Genomic DNA, 12,225 nt, shown 5'->3' with positions numbered 1-12,225 from the left:
GAATGCCAAACCTGAATATTTGATGGGGTTCAAAGACTACCACCGTACCAACTCGCTCAGTTATTCTTTCTGTCAAAGAATAATAGCCAATAGTAATAAGTAAATAAATGCCAACTATTAATTGGTTACAAAGTCGTAATTGGTGCAGTGCAGCCCTACGCTACTCTACTATTTTGATGATATCAGGTAATGTGTAAATGTATAGGGCAGTTCATAGCAACCATTTATGCCCGACCCATTATATTGAGTTTTTTCTTTATATAAAAGTTATATGAAAAAAAAGTGCTCTTTCTAAATTAAGCCGCACCACTGTATGTACAATAGCGTGTAACGTTTATGTATGTTCTCAGCAAAAGCAAAGGATGCATTAAAAAAAGGCCAATCATTTTGTTTCCTCTCTGTTAGAACTTCTTTCACGTACATGCAAAATGTGGGTGTCTACGTCTAAAAGAGTGGAATTGACATTTCCTGCAGGGCTGGAAGGCCTGACTCAGTTTGGCTAGCAGCTTGAAACCTATGGGAACCTGGGGAACTGAACCACAAGAGTGAGAGTGACACCCGCCTTGCACTTCCTGAACGATGGCACCATGAGGTAGGGGGAGCTGCCCTAAAGTGATTGCAATAGCAAGTGGGTCGTTCCAGTGAACCCCTATACAGATGATACCAAGCAGGAAATTATTAATAAATGTGTTATTAAAAACATGGAATGGGAATAGCACGGACAAGAAGGAGGAGATCAACACAGTGCTGTGTTGTGTTCATATCCTCCGTTCCCATATTCTTCATGATTTCTTTTCAATAATTGGCTACTAACTAGTCCAATCATCAGCACTAGTCATTAAAAGTATGCTGCTATTTATTAGTATGCATTAACACCGTGCTTGCAGTTGAATCCTATAGTCATTTATTAATAAACAAAAACGAGGGTGCAAGCTAGCTAAACAGGCTAAACACATAATTTATTAAAGACGGATTCTCTGAAGGATGACACAAACGCAGAAAAGTATCAAACACAGCTGAGTATTAATGGGCAAAAAATAAATAGGCGACCCAAAAAAGAAAACTTAGGGGATGACATGAAGTACAATTCCTCTTCTCCTTGCCACCACTTTACAAAGGGAATTCCTTCCTGGGCCTTACAGCGTTTTACTGTTCTCAACCCAAGGACAGTAAACATAAAAAAGCAACCTACTAACTTTTGGGTAAATGTGATTGAACAAACAACAGGGGATGCCTTGAGCTTTCAACCTAGGAAATAAAAAATATGCACAACATCAAGATTTAAAAAAAACAGACGGACGCATCACACCTGTTTCTAACAAAAATATAGGCCAAGAAACTTTTTCCACTCGATGGCAAAACACAGGGAAGGCACTAATTGATTTCTAGGTTTCATCATTGTTAGTGATTCTTTCAGTATACATTTGTGGTCACTCTCTTTAGTCAAAATTATTTCATCGTCATCATTCATTAATTCATCATCACAGTTGTGTTTTTTAACGGGGTACGGAAACAAAAATTGAAATATTCAGGTTTCGTTCGTAAACGAGTCAAGCATGACGGATAGTAACCATAAATGATAATCGCACGTTTGTATTTTGAACTACTGGCTGTATTTTTCGTTCCAAACGGTGCACTCGAGCAAGCGCTCGAAGAGAAGCGAACGGAGAGCGCGATGCGTCATGGAATATCCGGCGCAAACAAAAACAGAAAGATTCCCCGCGTTGATGGAGTAGCAAGGCAGGCGTGGTTATAAGCTTTGCCCTAGGTGGCGTTGTCAGCGTTCTGGTGGTGTCAATAGCGTCAGCGCGTTACAACCGAGCCGTTCGAAGTACCCGTGGGGTGACGAGCGTGTGGCTGGCACACGTGGCTGGCCCAAGGAGCACGTAGCTTCCACGACACTGTCAGCTTAGGGCTGAACGGGATGAGGGAAGCAACTTTTGTTCGAGTTTTGAGCGACGGGCTAATCTTCTAGGGGGAGAATGGCTGTTTCCGGTTGCACAAACGAGGGTCCGAGAATGAGGGGAGTCCTTCCTTTCCGTCTTCTTGGACCGTTTGGTACAATGCGCGATTTGTGAGTTGAGCCAGGAGGAAAGCTAAGAAAGAAAATGTTGAAATTGCAAAGGGCGGCGCTGCTCCGAAGAAATCTGCTACGTCATGACTACGTAGCAAGTTCCTCAGTGTTGCTAGATTACCTCCCAAATAGGCTAAACGATCTCTCAATGTGCACCAGGTGCACATTGAGAGATCGTTTATTTAGCTTTAAAATTAGTTTTCTTGTGCCTTTCAACGGAAGACTGGTCTTTTTGAGGTTAGGGTGCAACACGCAACACATTCAAGCTAGAAAATGAGCGCTGAAATTTCGTTTCCCTGCCCCTTTAAGGCCACACAATTATTACATTAGATCACGTGTTTTGACACAGCTGAATACAGATCCTTATTTTTCTGCAACATTTATACTAAGTTCAATCGGTCCTTAATGCAGGGTTTTGTTGCGTGAAGTGTTCTATGAGTCGAGCGAGAACTTCTAGCGGTCCTTGGGACATGTCGTGCTGTAGACTTATGTATTACTGACTTTTCTTTGTTAATTTGTGGGATATGGCAAGCGGTATTGAATTTATTGCAGGTCCCAGCTGCACCAAGCGAGTAGACTCACCGTCAAAGACCGCAAGCCGCTATCTTCAAGCCGCGCAGAGTGTTCAATGAGGTGAGCAATCATGTTTGGCAGTCTTTGGTACATGCAGTGCTGGGGGTTTATGTAAAACTGGCCTTGTCCGTTTGAACCAGTTTTACTTCAGAAAAAAGTGGACCTTTATAGTGGGATGGTGCTCGGCTACATGCACATGCACCCGGTATTTATTATATTTATATATACATAAATACTAAGCTTTCTATTTTGATTCAAACAAAGTAAAAAAAAATAAATAACGGCGTGAGTGTTACTTGGATGTTGACTTCAATGTGTGTTTGTGGGGCTCAGAGGACATTACATAGGGGGAAAACCCTTAGCAGTATGTTATTCAAAACTAATTAACCAAAAGTTTTAATAATCGTTTTATGGGGTATGTTTCAATTCTAGTTTCAAAGGCAGTGAATATTAAAGACTAACACAATTGACACAATTTCCGAACGGCAACAAGTTTCGAAATATTCAGTGATAAAAATCTGCCTTTTTGTCGCCCATTTCCAAAATCTTGCGCTCAGAAGGCCTCAGGATGTCGTGCGGACCTGGTTGCTTCGGACGCACCTCACTATCCTGAAAGTATGACGCCGATGCTTCCGCCAAGGACACACTGTCGAGAGAGTGACGACCTACCCGGTATGACTAGGGGACTCTTCTGCCCATTATTAACGGCACGAAATCTTGAGCTCAAGCTGAGCTCGGTTTTTGCATCCGACATTAAAAACGCAAAAGTTGGACAATGAATATCTCCAAGCCGCTTGGCTTTTTGTGAATGGTTTAAATAGGGATAGCCTTTAATATTGACTGGCTTTTAACAATGCAGTTGCAACATGGTCCATAAAGCCATGAATTACAAAGCTAACAAATTTTGGTCAATTAGTCAACGTACAGTGACAGTTATCCCCTTTACTAATGTCCACCGAGTCCCACGAACACGCAGTGAAGACATCGACAGAACTTTCACAGCCTTTTTTTAAATTTTGTTAGCTTTCAAATAGAATGCTGTTTAGAGTGTATACACGTAAAACGACTTGTACAATGTAATCATGCACATAATTGTTGCAAAACTTTGCTTTTCACCCAATTAAGTATTGCATTTGTCATTGTACCCTTCCAAACATAAGCAAAGCATCCAGTTTGGTATTCAAAGTGTATTCTATTCGGCAATAAATCAACGGACTACTACTTGGTTCGTCTTTGGCTTCATTCTGAAAATAATAGGCATGTGCGAATCATGGATTTTGTCTTATGGATAATAATTTGAGCTTATTAACTTTTCAGTTTTCAGCATCCAGTACGAATGCAAGGCCTCCAACACACTGGTTGCTCTGGAGAGGATTTTCCTTGTCTTGAGCGACACCAATCCAAGGACAGTCGTAATTAAATTTTTCAACAAAGTTTGCAGAAAGGTATGTGGTTGAAGAGATGTTTTGTGAGCCGTTTTAAAAGTGTATAATCCACTTTTCTCGCCAGTATTATCAGGTTAATTTTTATTTTGCTTCCAGAACGAATGATAGAAGGTTTTATGGAGGCATGTTTTCTTTTTCTTTCTTTAAATGTTGGGCACTTTCTGTGATAACTAATGCTGACCTCCTGTTGACGAGGTGCTTAGAATTTAGCTGTACGAGTTCCTTATCCATAGTCGTCTTCCAGAACTTTATAATTTTCTTCGTACGTGAGCATGAGGATAGCATCTTCTACTGAAACGTTTGCTTTTTTGCCGTAGAGTGCAAGTTTATTTTGTAATATTTTTCATTACATGTTTGCATATAGCATTCTTTATTTCATGGAATGGCATACATTGTATTTTCCATTTCTCAAGGTTCAATAAATGTTCAATTTAACACATTCTAATTGATGTCATAATGAGCTTCGCCTAATGAAATACTGCTGTGGTTCAGTCAAGGGCTAAACCACCCCCCTCTACCCTGCTTCCACTTAGTAAACAGATGCGTGTAGGAGACAAGTGATAAGCGAAGCGTGTTGCCTGCAATCCTCTGAGACAAACAAAACATGTCACTTGATCTCCAAACAGGAAAGCTTCGTTCGTGGCAGACCATGATGTTCACAATGGTTCAGCCGTGCAGTGCGATGCTTGGGGCCACTGCTTGCTCACTTAGAGTTCGAGAAAGGGGGGTGCCGTAACACTTCCCAAGTGCCCACGGGGTTATGATGTGGCTGCAAGGAGCTCTTTTGTATTACTTCTTCATGAAGTGAGTTGTGTTTAGTGTGACTCATTATTTCTTTATCACGTGCCTCGTATGTGGTAATGTGGCAATCCCTCTAAGTGAAAAAGTGTAAATGTGTTCTGTAAACATGATAAGCTGTAAATCATATAATAATAATATAAGAATATGCAATACCATATATGATTTTCGTACAATTTACAAGTTCTGATATGTGTATTCGACAGATTCCAATGAAATGTTCACTGGGGTCTATACTTCATTCAGTGTTGTATGCGTTACCGAAAAAAAGTAACTAAATACGTTACTCGTTACTTGCAAATAAAAGTAACGCGTTACCGACCTACGTTACCTCAAAATAAAAGGAACGCGTTACCGTTACCGTTACTGATAAAAAGTAACGCACGTTACTGTTGCGTTACTTTTTATTCACGAACTAAAACATTTGCTGTTTCGACGTTTGATATGTGCGTAAGCGCCATAGCTAAAATATGTCCATGCGGAAACTTAATTACGCTCTCTTTTTTAGGGTTTCACCCGAATAGTTAAAAGAAAAACGCGGAAGTATATATGAAGCTGATTTATGACATGTTGGCACGGAACTTAACAGAAGAACCGACCTCCCTCATTAGCAAAGAAATTAAGACCAGCCGAGATTGAAACGTTGAATGTATTTTATTCACAACATGTCGAAGTACCGGTAGTTGCTGTGAACAAGTTCCTCCGTTACCCGAAGCACACTCCGCTGTTGTACTTCAGCAACAGCTGAATTTCGAAGTTGGCATCAGACATTCTACCTCGCTTCTTGGTAAACACGTCCGCGCCTACGCTAAATAGGCGTTCAACGGATGCGCTCGATGGTACAGCCGTGTTCACTTTGAGAAACAGCTTGTGCATCAGAGGGAAGCTGTTTTTTAGCTCCGTCAGTGCAAAGTTGTGTGGTACCAGAAAGTACCGTGAAAGCTCATCATCCCCGGACACGGAGGTGCATGCATTTCCAAACGGGTTTCCAAAGAAATCCTCTTCTGCTGCGTTCGCTTTTAGTGGGGAAGCCGGGCTCTCGACAAGCCGCGAAGAGACTGTCAGCTCGCTCTTGACGGCCGCGAGGGCCGCATTTCGCTTGGCTTCATCCGAAATCCACGACAGCTTGAATCTCGGGAGCAGTGTAGCGGCAACCAGCAGGTCCTTCTGACTCATCACATTGTCGAACCTGCAGCAGCGAAATGTATATTGTATTAGCGAAATAACTGTTGTACTTCATCCAAAGGAGCGAAGTTCGTAGGCGCGCGGGACTCCCCGCTTCCAAGGGGAGCGTGGCGAAAGAAGACAAGCCTCATATCGGATGGGTTCTTTGCGTGCAGTGGTAATAAACACCACTGAGTAAAGAAAACGAGTCGTCTGAGCGATCACCTACGGCGGAATTCGCAGGCCACAAGTTTCAAAACGTACTCTCTACGCGAGAAACATTGATCATAAAACCGTTCAACCGACGGTTTTACCCTTTTGGCTCTCCCGATCGACATCACATTTCATAGTTCTCTCAAGCAATTCATGCAATTTACGCGTGTCACAACTTACCTTTTGTGAATTCCGGCCAACAGAGAAACAGCTAGAGGTCCGCAGTAGCGCAATCCAGCCATCTTCTCATACTCGATCGTCTTGATGAGGACGTCCAGCGTCGGAAGCAGATAGCCACTGTGAATGTGGTTGTCACCTTGCAGGACATTCAGGGCGCAGCAGACAGGTTTTATGACCTGTAATTAAACGACAAATATTTTAGCAAGAAAGTCACGAAAACTACCTAAATTTAATGTACCCTGCAATACTCCTTGATGAAGTTGGGCTCGTGAGGTGGCAGCAGCCTCGGAATTCCTAGCTTGCAGAAGAGGACGTCTAGGTCTGTTCCCCTTTCTAGAAACGTGTTGATAGCCTCCATGGCCTTGAAGGTAGAGTTCCACCTTGTAACATTTGGCCGAGGCACGTAGATTCCGCAGTGGGATTTGATCAGATCAGCTGCTTGCGCGGACTGTCCCTGCTTATTCCAGAGCTTTTGGCACTTGGAGAACACACTTTGCTTAATCGTGGAATATTCCTGATCAACAGTCTCTGCACGAGCCGCGTCAACGGTAGCGATGAGGTTCAAAGTGTGTGCTGAGCACCGGTGGTGGGGTGGCAGGCGGTGCCTTCCTTCTTCGGCGCTCTCGATCAGCGAACATAAATGCACTGGCTGACAATTTTCTTCGTCTTCATCGTTGGCTTCCTCCTCACCGTAGATCCTGCACAAGCGCAACAATATATAGACGCGTGTACCAAGGAATAACATTTTTAACAATGTAACAGAGACTCACCGAAAAGCTTTCACGAAATTCGACCCGCTGTCCGTGATGACTTTCGTAATCTTGCCCAGAAGGTCGAACTCGTTGAATATCTCCTCTAGAGTGGTGGCAAGCCGCTCAAAAGTTACGCTCCCGTGCATACGGCGGCAAGCCAAGGCAGCGACCTTTCTTTCTAAAGTTGTCGGGTCCAGCCAAAGGACCGTGACACCAAGGTAACACCTGGAAAGTTATTGGCAAGCGAACTATAAAATATGATAATGATCAAGGTTAGCCACATTAGAAATGATACCCGTATTTCTTTATAATGAAGTGCTTGCGCTAGGGAAATCGATATTAAGAAAAATATGGCTTCGTAGATTATGGCAAAGCAAATTTCACGTGAATTTAGATATTTGAAAAACACCATAAACAGACAAAAAGGTAAAAAAAAAAACATCAAAACTCTGGGAAGCAAACGTAGTAGCTATCAACAGACTCATATGTCTTTGAGTAAAATGGTAGAAGTGCCGATAGGTCAACCGTCAATCGTATGGTTGTAAATAAATGTCAATTGAGCTAAGAACAGTACCTGTGAAAGCGAGTCCAGCAGTCCGCGGTGACTGCCACAAACTGGAGCTTCTGAAACGTTGAGCGCAAACTGTCCTTCAGGGCATCGAAGCGCGCCTTAAGGCGTGTCATGAGCATCGGACGCGTGAGCACGTTCCTGGGCTGTTGCTTTTAGTAACTTCACAAATGAAGGCTCCTCCACCACCGAGAAAGGCTGCGTGGCATTAATAACAAAATCTTCAACCAGTCTGTCAAGCTGCACCTGAGGCACGGACTGATGGCGGACTAAGTCGTCGATCTTGGCTTGCTTTGTTGGCTGTGTGGAATTCGCTCCAGGGCTCTCGTACGCTTGAATGATTCCCCTCTTTTTTGTTGAAAGGGCCTCGAACGCAGCCAAGCTTTGTTTGTGTAGTTTCTGCGCAAAACAAAGAAGCAGATTGCTGATTAAAAATATGGCGATATGCTTTCTGACATGAAATAACACAACACTCCGCCAAAGCTGTATTGATAACATCTGAGGGCCCACTCAATGCAAAATCGGAATTAAATTACAAATATAAAGAGCAAGAAACAAAAATTTTTGCTTACCTTTACATGCTTCTTCAGGTTGGAGCTTGAGGACTTGGCACAACTTAAGAGCTTCAGCTGTGGCTGACACAGAAGGCACTTAAAGATTAAATTGTCATCTTTGGCTTCTGTCAGTTCGAAGTATTTATTGAGTCCTGGCCAAGGCGATGAAGCTGCACTTGCCGTAGCCATCCTACAGGTGACGACAACTGCTTGCGAATGGCTTTCGTGAGGGGTTTTATCGTCTTCAGCTCTGACAACTGGTGCGCGACCTTGAAGATCCGCGTCCAGCACGGTTCAGAAGAAATTGTTGGGAAGCGTCTCTCTGGCGCAGTAGGATTGCGGGTTCACTCTCGCAAAAAGAATAGCCACTGGGGTTCCACGAAAGGGTTAGATTAGGATAGTAGAAAAAACTGAACCCTCTCTCCTCGGAGGATTAGGAGTTGACCTCGGAGGACTTCTATCATTGTGCCTGCCACTGCCCGTGACAGCGTTCGTCGAAGTAGGTCAATGGGCGTGGTGTTGGGGTTTCCGTAAAGCAGGAATGTTTGCATGTCCAAACAGGACACTACAAGAATCGCCAGGCGACACGACTTCGACGAATCGTTCGGCGCTCTGCTTCCGGCCGTATTGTTTGTTGTTGTTGTTGTTGTTGTTGTTTGTTTGTTTGTTTTTTTGCCGGGGGAAAGTTATTTTTGTCAAATCTCGCCCGTGCCCTCCACGGTGGCCTTGCTCTGCTCATCACGTGAGTCCGGAGAGCCACACAGCTGTCGGTCAATCGCTCAAGGCCGCCTCCGTTTTTCAAGTCCCGAAAACAGGAAAAAGAATGACACGAAGGTGTCATTCCCTTTCCCAGGGGGAGGCGAAACGCAGGCTTCGACGCAGGAATCTCCCATATCCACCCGAAGCCGGACCTCTTTGGCCTTCCAGCCGAGGCGACGGCGGTAGCGAGGTCAACGAGCCGCGGGAGAAAACGAGTGGCAGGTGGCGTGTCACGTCAAATCTGACGAGCACCGACGTCAAAGAAAAGTCGAGGACAGCGGCATTTTCGGACTAAGGAATTTATGACTGGGAACTTAAAAACACACAAAAAAGAATTTAAATTAAATTTTTTTAAGTTTTAGGAAGTAAAGTAACGTAACGCAATATCGTTACACGTTACTCAAAATAAGTAACGTAAGTACGTTACCCGTTACTTCTTTGGAAAAGTAACGAGTACGTTACGACGTTACCAAAAAAAGTAACGCGTTACCGGTAACGCCGTTACTTGTAACGCGTTACCGCCAACACTGACTTCATTTCACCCTTCGTCCGAGCGCGGCGGACGCTACCAGCCAATCCAGCGTCGAGAGAGCGTCATGTGACCTTGAACTGCACATAACCAAAACGTCGCATGATAATCTCCCGGCGCCAGATTGGGTGGGGTGGCCCAGCATCCACTGGGCCACCCCAGCAGGTGCCCATTTCATGCTAAGCACCCTTCACCAAGGGTGTTTGCAAGCACCCTTTGTGAAGGGTGCTTGCCTGAACGCCATAAGGGTGTTAGCCCAGGGACAAACTGATTTACACCCTTAAGTGTGTAAAAACCTTTACTCTGTACTCAAGGCTTCTCTTTCCCATTAATGCCAGTAAGCTTGTGTAAAGTGAAAAATATTGTAACTGAACAGTAGAGAGTTTTAGTAGATCGCTCCCATGACTCCGATAACGATACCCAATACTCCGCCACCGCCTCCCTTGCGCATGCATGGTATCGTTATCGGGACTATCGGAGGTATCGGAACGATCTACTAAAACTCTCTATTGTTGCACTGTCCCTTCACCTAAAGTTACTTATTTTTATTTTTTTTACTGCTGCACTACCGGGGGATCTTAATGGTGGGACAACATAAAAATCCCTGAACCTATGACGACTGAAATGGTGGTCGCAAGACTTAGTACTCAAAAGGTCCAATAAATATTGAGCAGCCTTGCAGCAGCTTCGCGTGTCATTACTATGTAAGAGTTTCAGGGGTAGAGTTATAAAACATGACCTCCCGAAACTCTTGACAGTCTTCTGAGGAACACTGAGGCAGTATGTGATAAATTATGTATTAAGTGTATAACTACAGCCACTTTCGGCCAGTGACTGGCCGGAAGTCAATGGCCAGTGGCTGGCCGAAAGTGACTGGCCAAAGGTGAATGGCAAGTCACTTGCCTAAAGTGAATGGCTAGACACTGGCCAAATGTGAATGGCCAGTCACTGGCCAAAGGTGAATGGCCAGTCTCTGACCTAAAGTGAATGGCCAGCCACTGGACAACGGTGAATGGCCAGTCACTGGCCTAAAGTGAATGGCAAGTCACCAGACGAGGACGAAAACACTTCTATTGCCTAGCACTTTGGCCAAGCTTGGGCCATCGAAAATCTGGTTGGCCATAGTACACTTGCCAGCGATGGCCCATTCACAACGTGCTGCTTGGGTCCTCAGTGACTCTGTCTCGTAACGCGAACGGGACGACTCGCGGCTTGAAAAATCTTGGTTTAGCACCCTCCTGTACGGTAATCTGGGCGGCCACGCCATCAAAGGTACCCAGTCCTTTTGAAAATACTTCATGGAACTGACTCACCGCTTCCTCCACGGACGTCACAGCGTTGACGACTTCTGGCTTGACGATTCCTAGCTTGAATTCCCTCATCCAGTTTCTTCCTAAAAGCGTAGGACACGGGCCCTTCACGACGAACAAGGGCAGAACGCGCTCGTTCTCGCCCAGCTTTACGGTTGCCTCAAGCTTGTCTGCCACAGGCTTCATGTCGCCAAAAAAACTTCTTAACTGGACGTCCGATGGCTCCAGCGTCGCCGAAGGAAACAGCTCCGTAAACTTCCCTTCGCTAATGGTTGACACGCTGGCACGGGTATCCAACTCCATGTTCAATGTCACTCCGTTGACGGCAACTTCGACTCGCATTGGCTCTGGTCCGGCCGCTTGAAGCGCCCAAAGGTCGTACGCCTCCTGCGTTCCTGATATGGATTCCGGCGCTGCCAGCTCGTCGTCCACGTTGTGGACAGGTCTCGATCCACTCCTGGGTCTCGCCTTTTCCGTTTGACGTGTATTGGATCGGCATACCCGGGCCAAATGCCCTCCCTCTCTGCTCACAATTGAAACAGACGCTGCCTACGTGACGGCATTGGTGTGCTAGATGATTACCCCCACAGCGGAAGCAAGAACCACTTGCCTGCTGTTTGGTGGGCTTAGTCTTGACAACATTCGCAGACTCCCCGGCCTGCACAGGTTTCGCTTGAGCCAGCTGAGAACGCAATGCACGCGAATCTTTCTTGGGAGCCTCCATGGCGATTACGGTGTTCCTCGCGGTCTCAAAGTCCAACTCGGCCATTTCCAGCAGGCGAGTCTGCATTGCGACGTCGTTGATTCCGCTCAGGATTTGGTCCCGTAGCATGCACTCCCGAAACGATGCGAACTTGCAGTCTTCGGCAAGCTTCTTCAGCGATGCGATGTAATCGTTTACAGGCTCTTCGTCCCGCCAATGCCGAGAAAAAAAACTTGAAGCTGGCCACCACCTCCAATACCCTCGGCGAGTAATGCTTGTTCAAAGCTTCGAAAATCGCAGCCAATGTTGCATCGGCAGGCTTCGTGGAGGCGAGCAGGCTCCGCAGCAGCGAATAAGTTTCTGACCAGCAGCACGTCAGAAACACGGCAGTCCTCTTCGTTGCAGCGATGTCATTCACGGCGAAGTACAATTCTACCCGTTCGCGGTACTCGGTTCAATCCAACGTAGCCGAGTCGAATGGTTCCACCTTCCCGATGACAGGCATGGCTGCTGAAGTTGATCCAGGACAAACAGGTAAGACGTGCGCGACCATTCTTTATCACTCGTCGCCAGTTGTGATAATCCACGCCAGGCACGCTGCCG

At 45.4% G+C, this 12,225-nt stretch overlaps 1 protein-coding gene across 1 annotated transcript; it reads right to left on the bottom strand.

Moving 5' to 3' along the window:
* Positions 1-5,311: 5,311 nt before the first annotated feature.
* LOC121837352 lies at positions 5,312-11,105 on the bottom strand. Its single transcript, XM_042292945.1, has 6 exons — positions 10,923-11,105; positions 7,774-7,913; positions 7,218-7,424; positions 6,686-7,145; positions 6,448-6,623; positions 5,312-6,079 (listed from the first exon to the last, which is right to left on the bottom strand). The coding sequence occupies exons 1-6, from the start codon at positions 11,103-11,105 to the stop codon at positions 5,596-5,598; spliced, it is 1,650 nt and encodes a 549-aa protein (XP_042148879.1). The 3' UTR covers positions 5,312-5,595.
* Between the last annotated feature and the right edge of the window lie 1,120 nt (positions 11,106-12,225).

This window comes from Ixodes scapularis, unplaced genomic scaffold, assembly GCF_016920785.2.
Source record: "Ixodes scapularis isolate PalLabHiFi unplaced genomic scaffold, ASM1692078v2 PGA_scaffold3__209_contigs__length_174095766, whole genome shotgun sequence".
Classification (NCBI taxonomy): domain Eukaryota; kingdom Metazoa; phylum Arthropoda; class Arachnida; order Ixodida; family Ixodidae; genus Ixodes; species Ixodes scapularis.
The sequence above is the reverse complement of the archived record's forward strand: the minus strand, read 5'-3'. Positions and strand labels throughout refer to the sequence as shown.

What these genes read in the sequence shown, in the direction of transcription:
- LOC121837352 (XM_042292945.1), bottom strand. Translation starts at nt 11,105, where the DNA reads ATGAAGCCTGTGGCAGACAAGCTTGAGGCAACCGTAAAGCTGGGCGAG. An exon ending in TCATCAAGGAGTATTGCAGG is followed by an intron (nt 6,624 to 6,685) that starts GTACATTAAATT and finishes GTTTAATTACAG; the next exon opens with GTCATAAAACCTGTCTGCTG. An exon ending in TTGGCCGGAATTCACAAAAG is followed by an intron (nt 6,080 to 6,447) that starts GTAAGTTGTGAC and finishes TCGCTGCTGCAG; the next exon opens with GTTCGACAATGTGATGAGTC.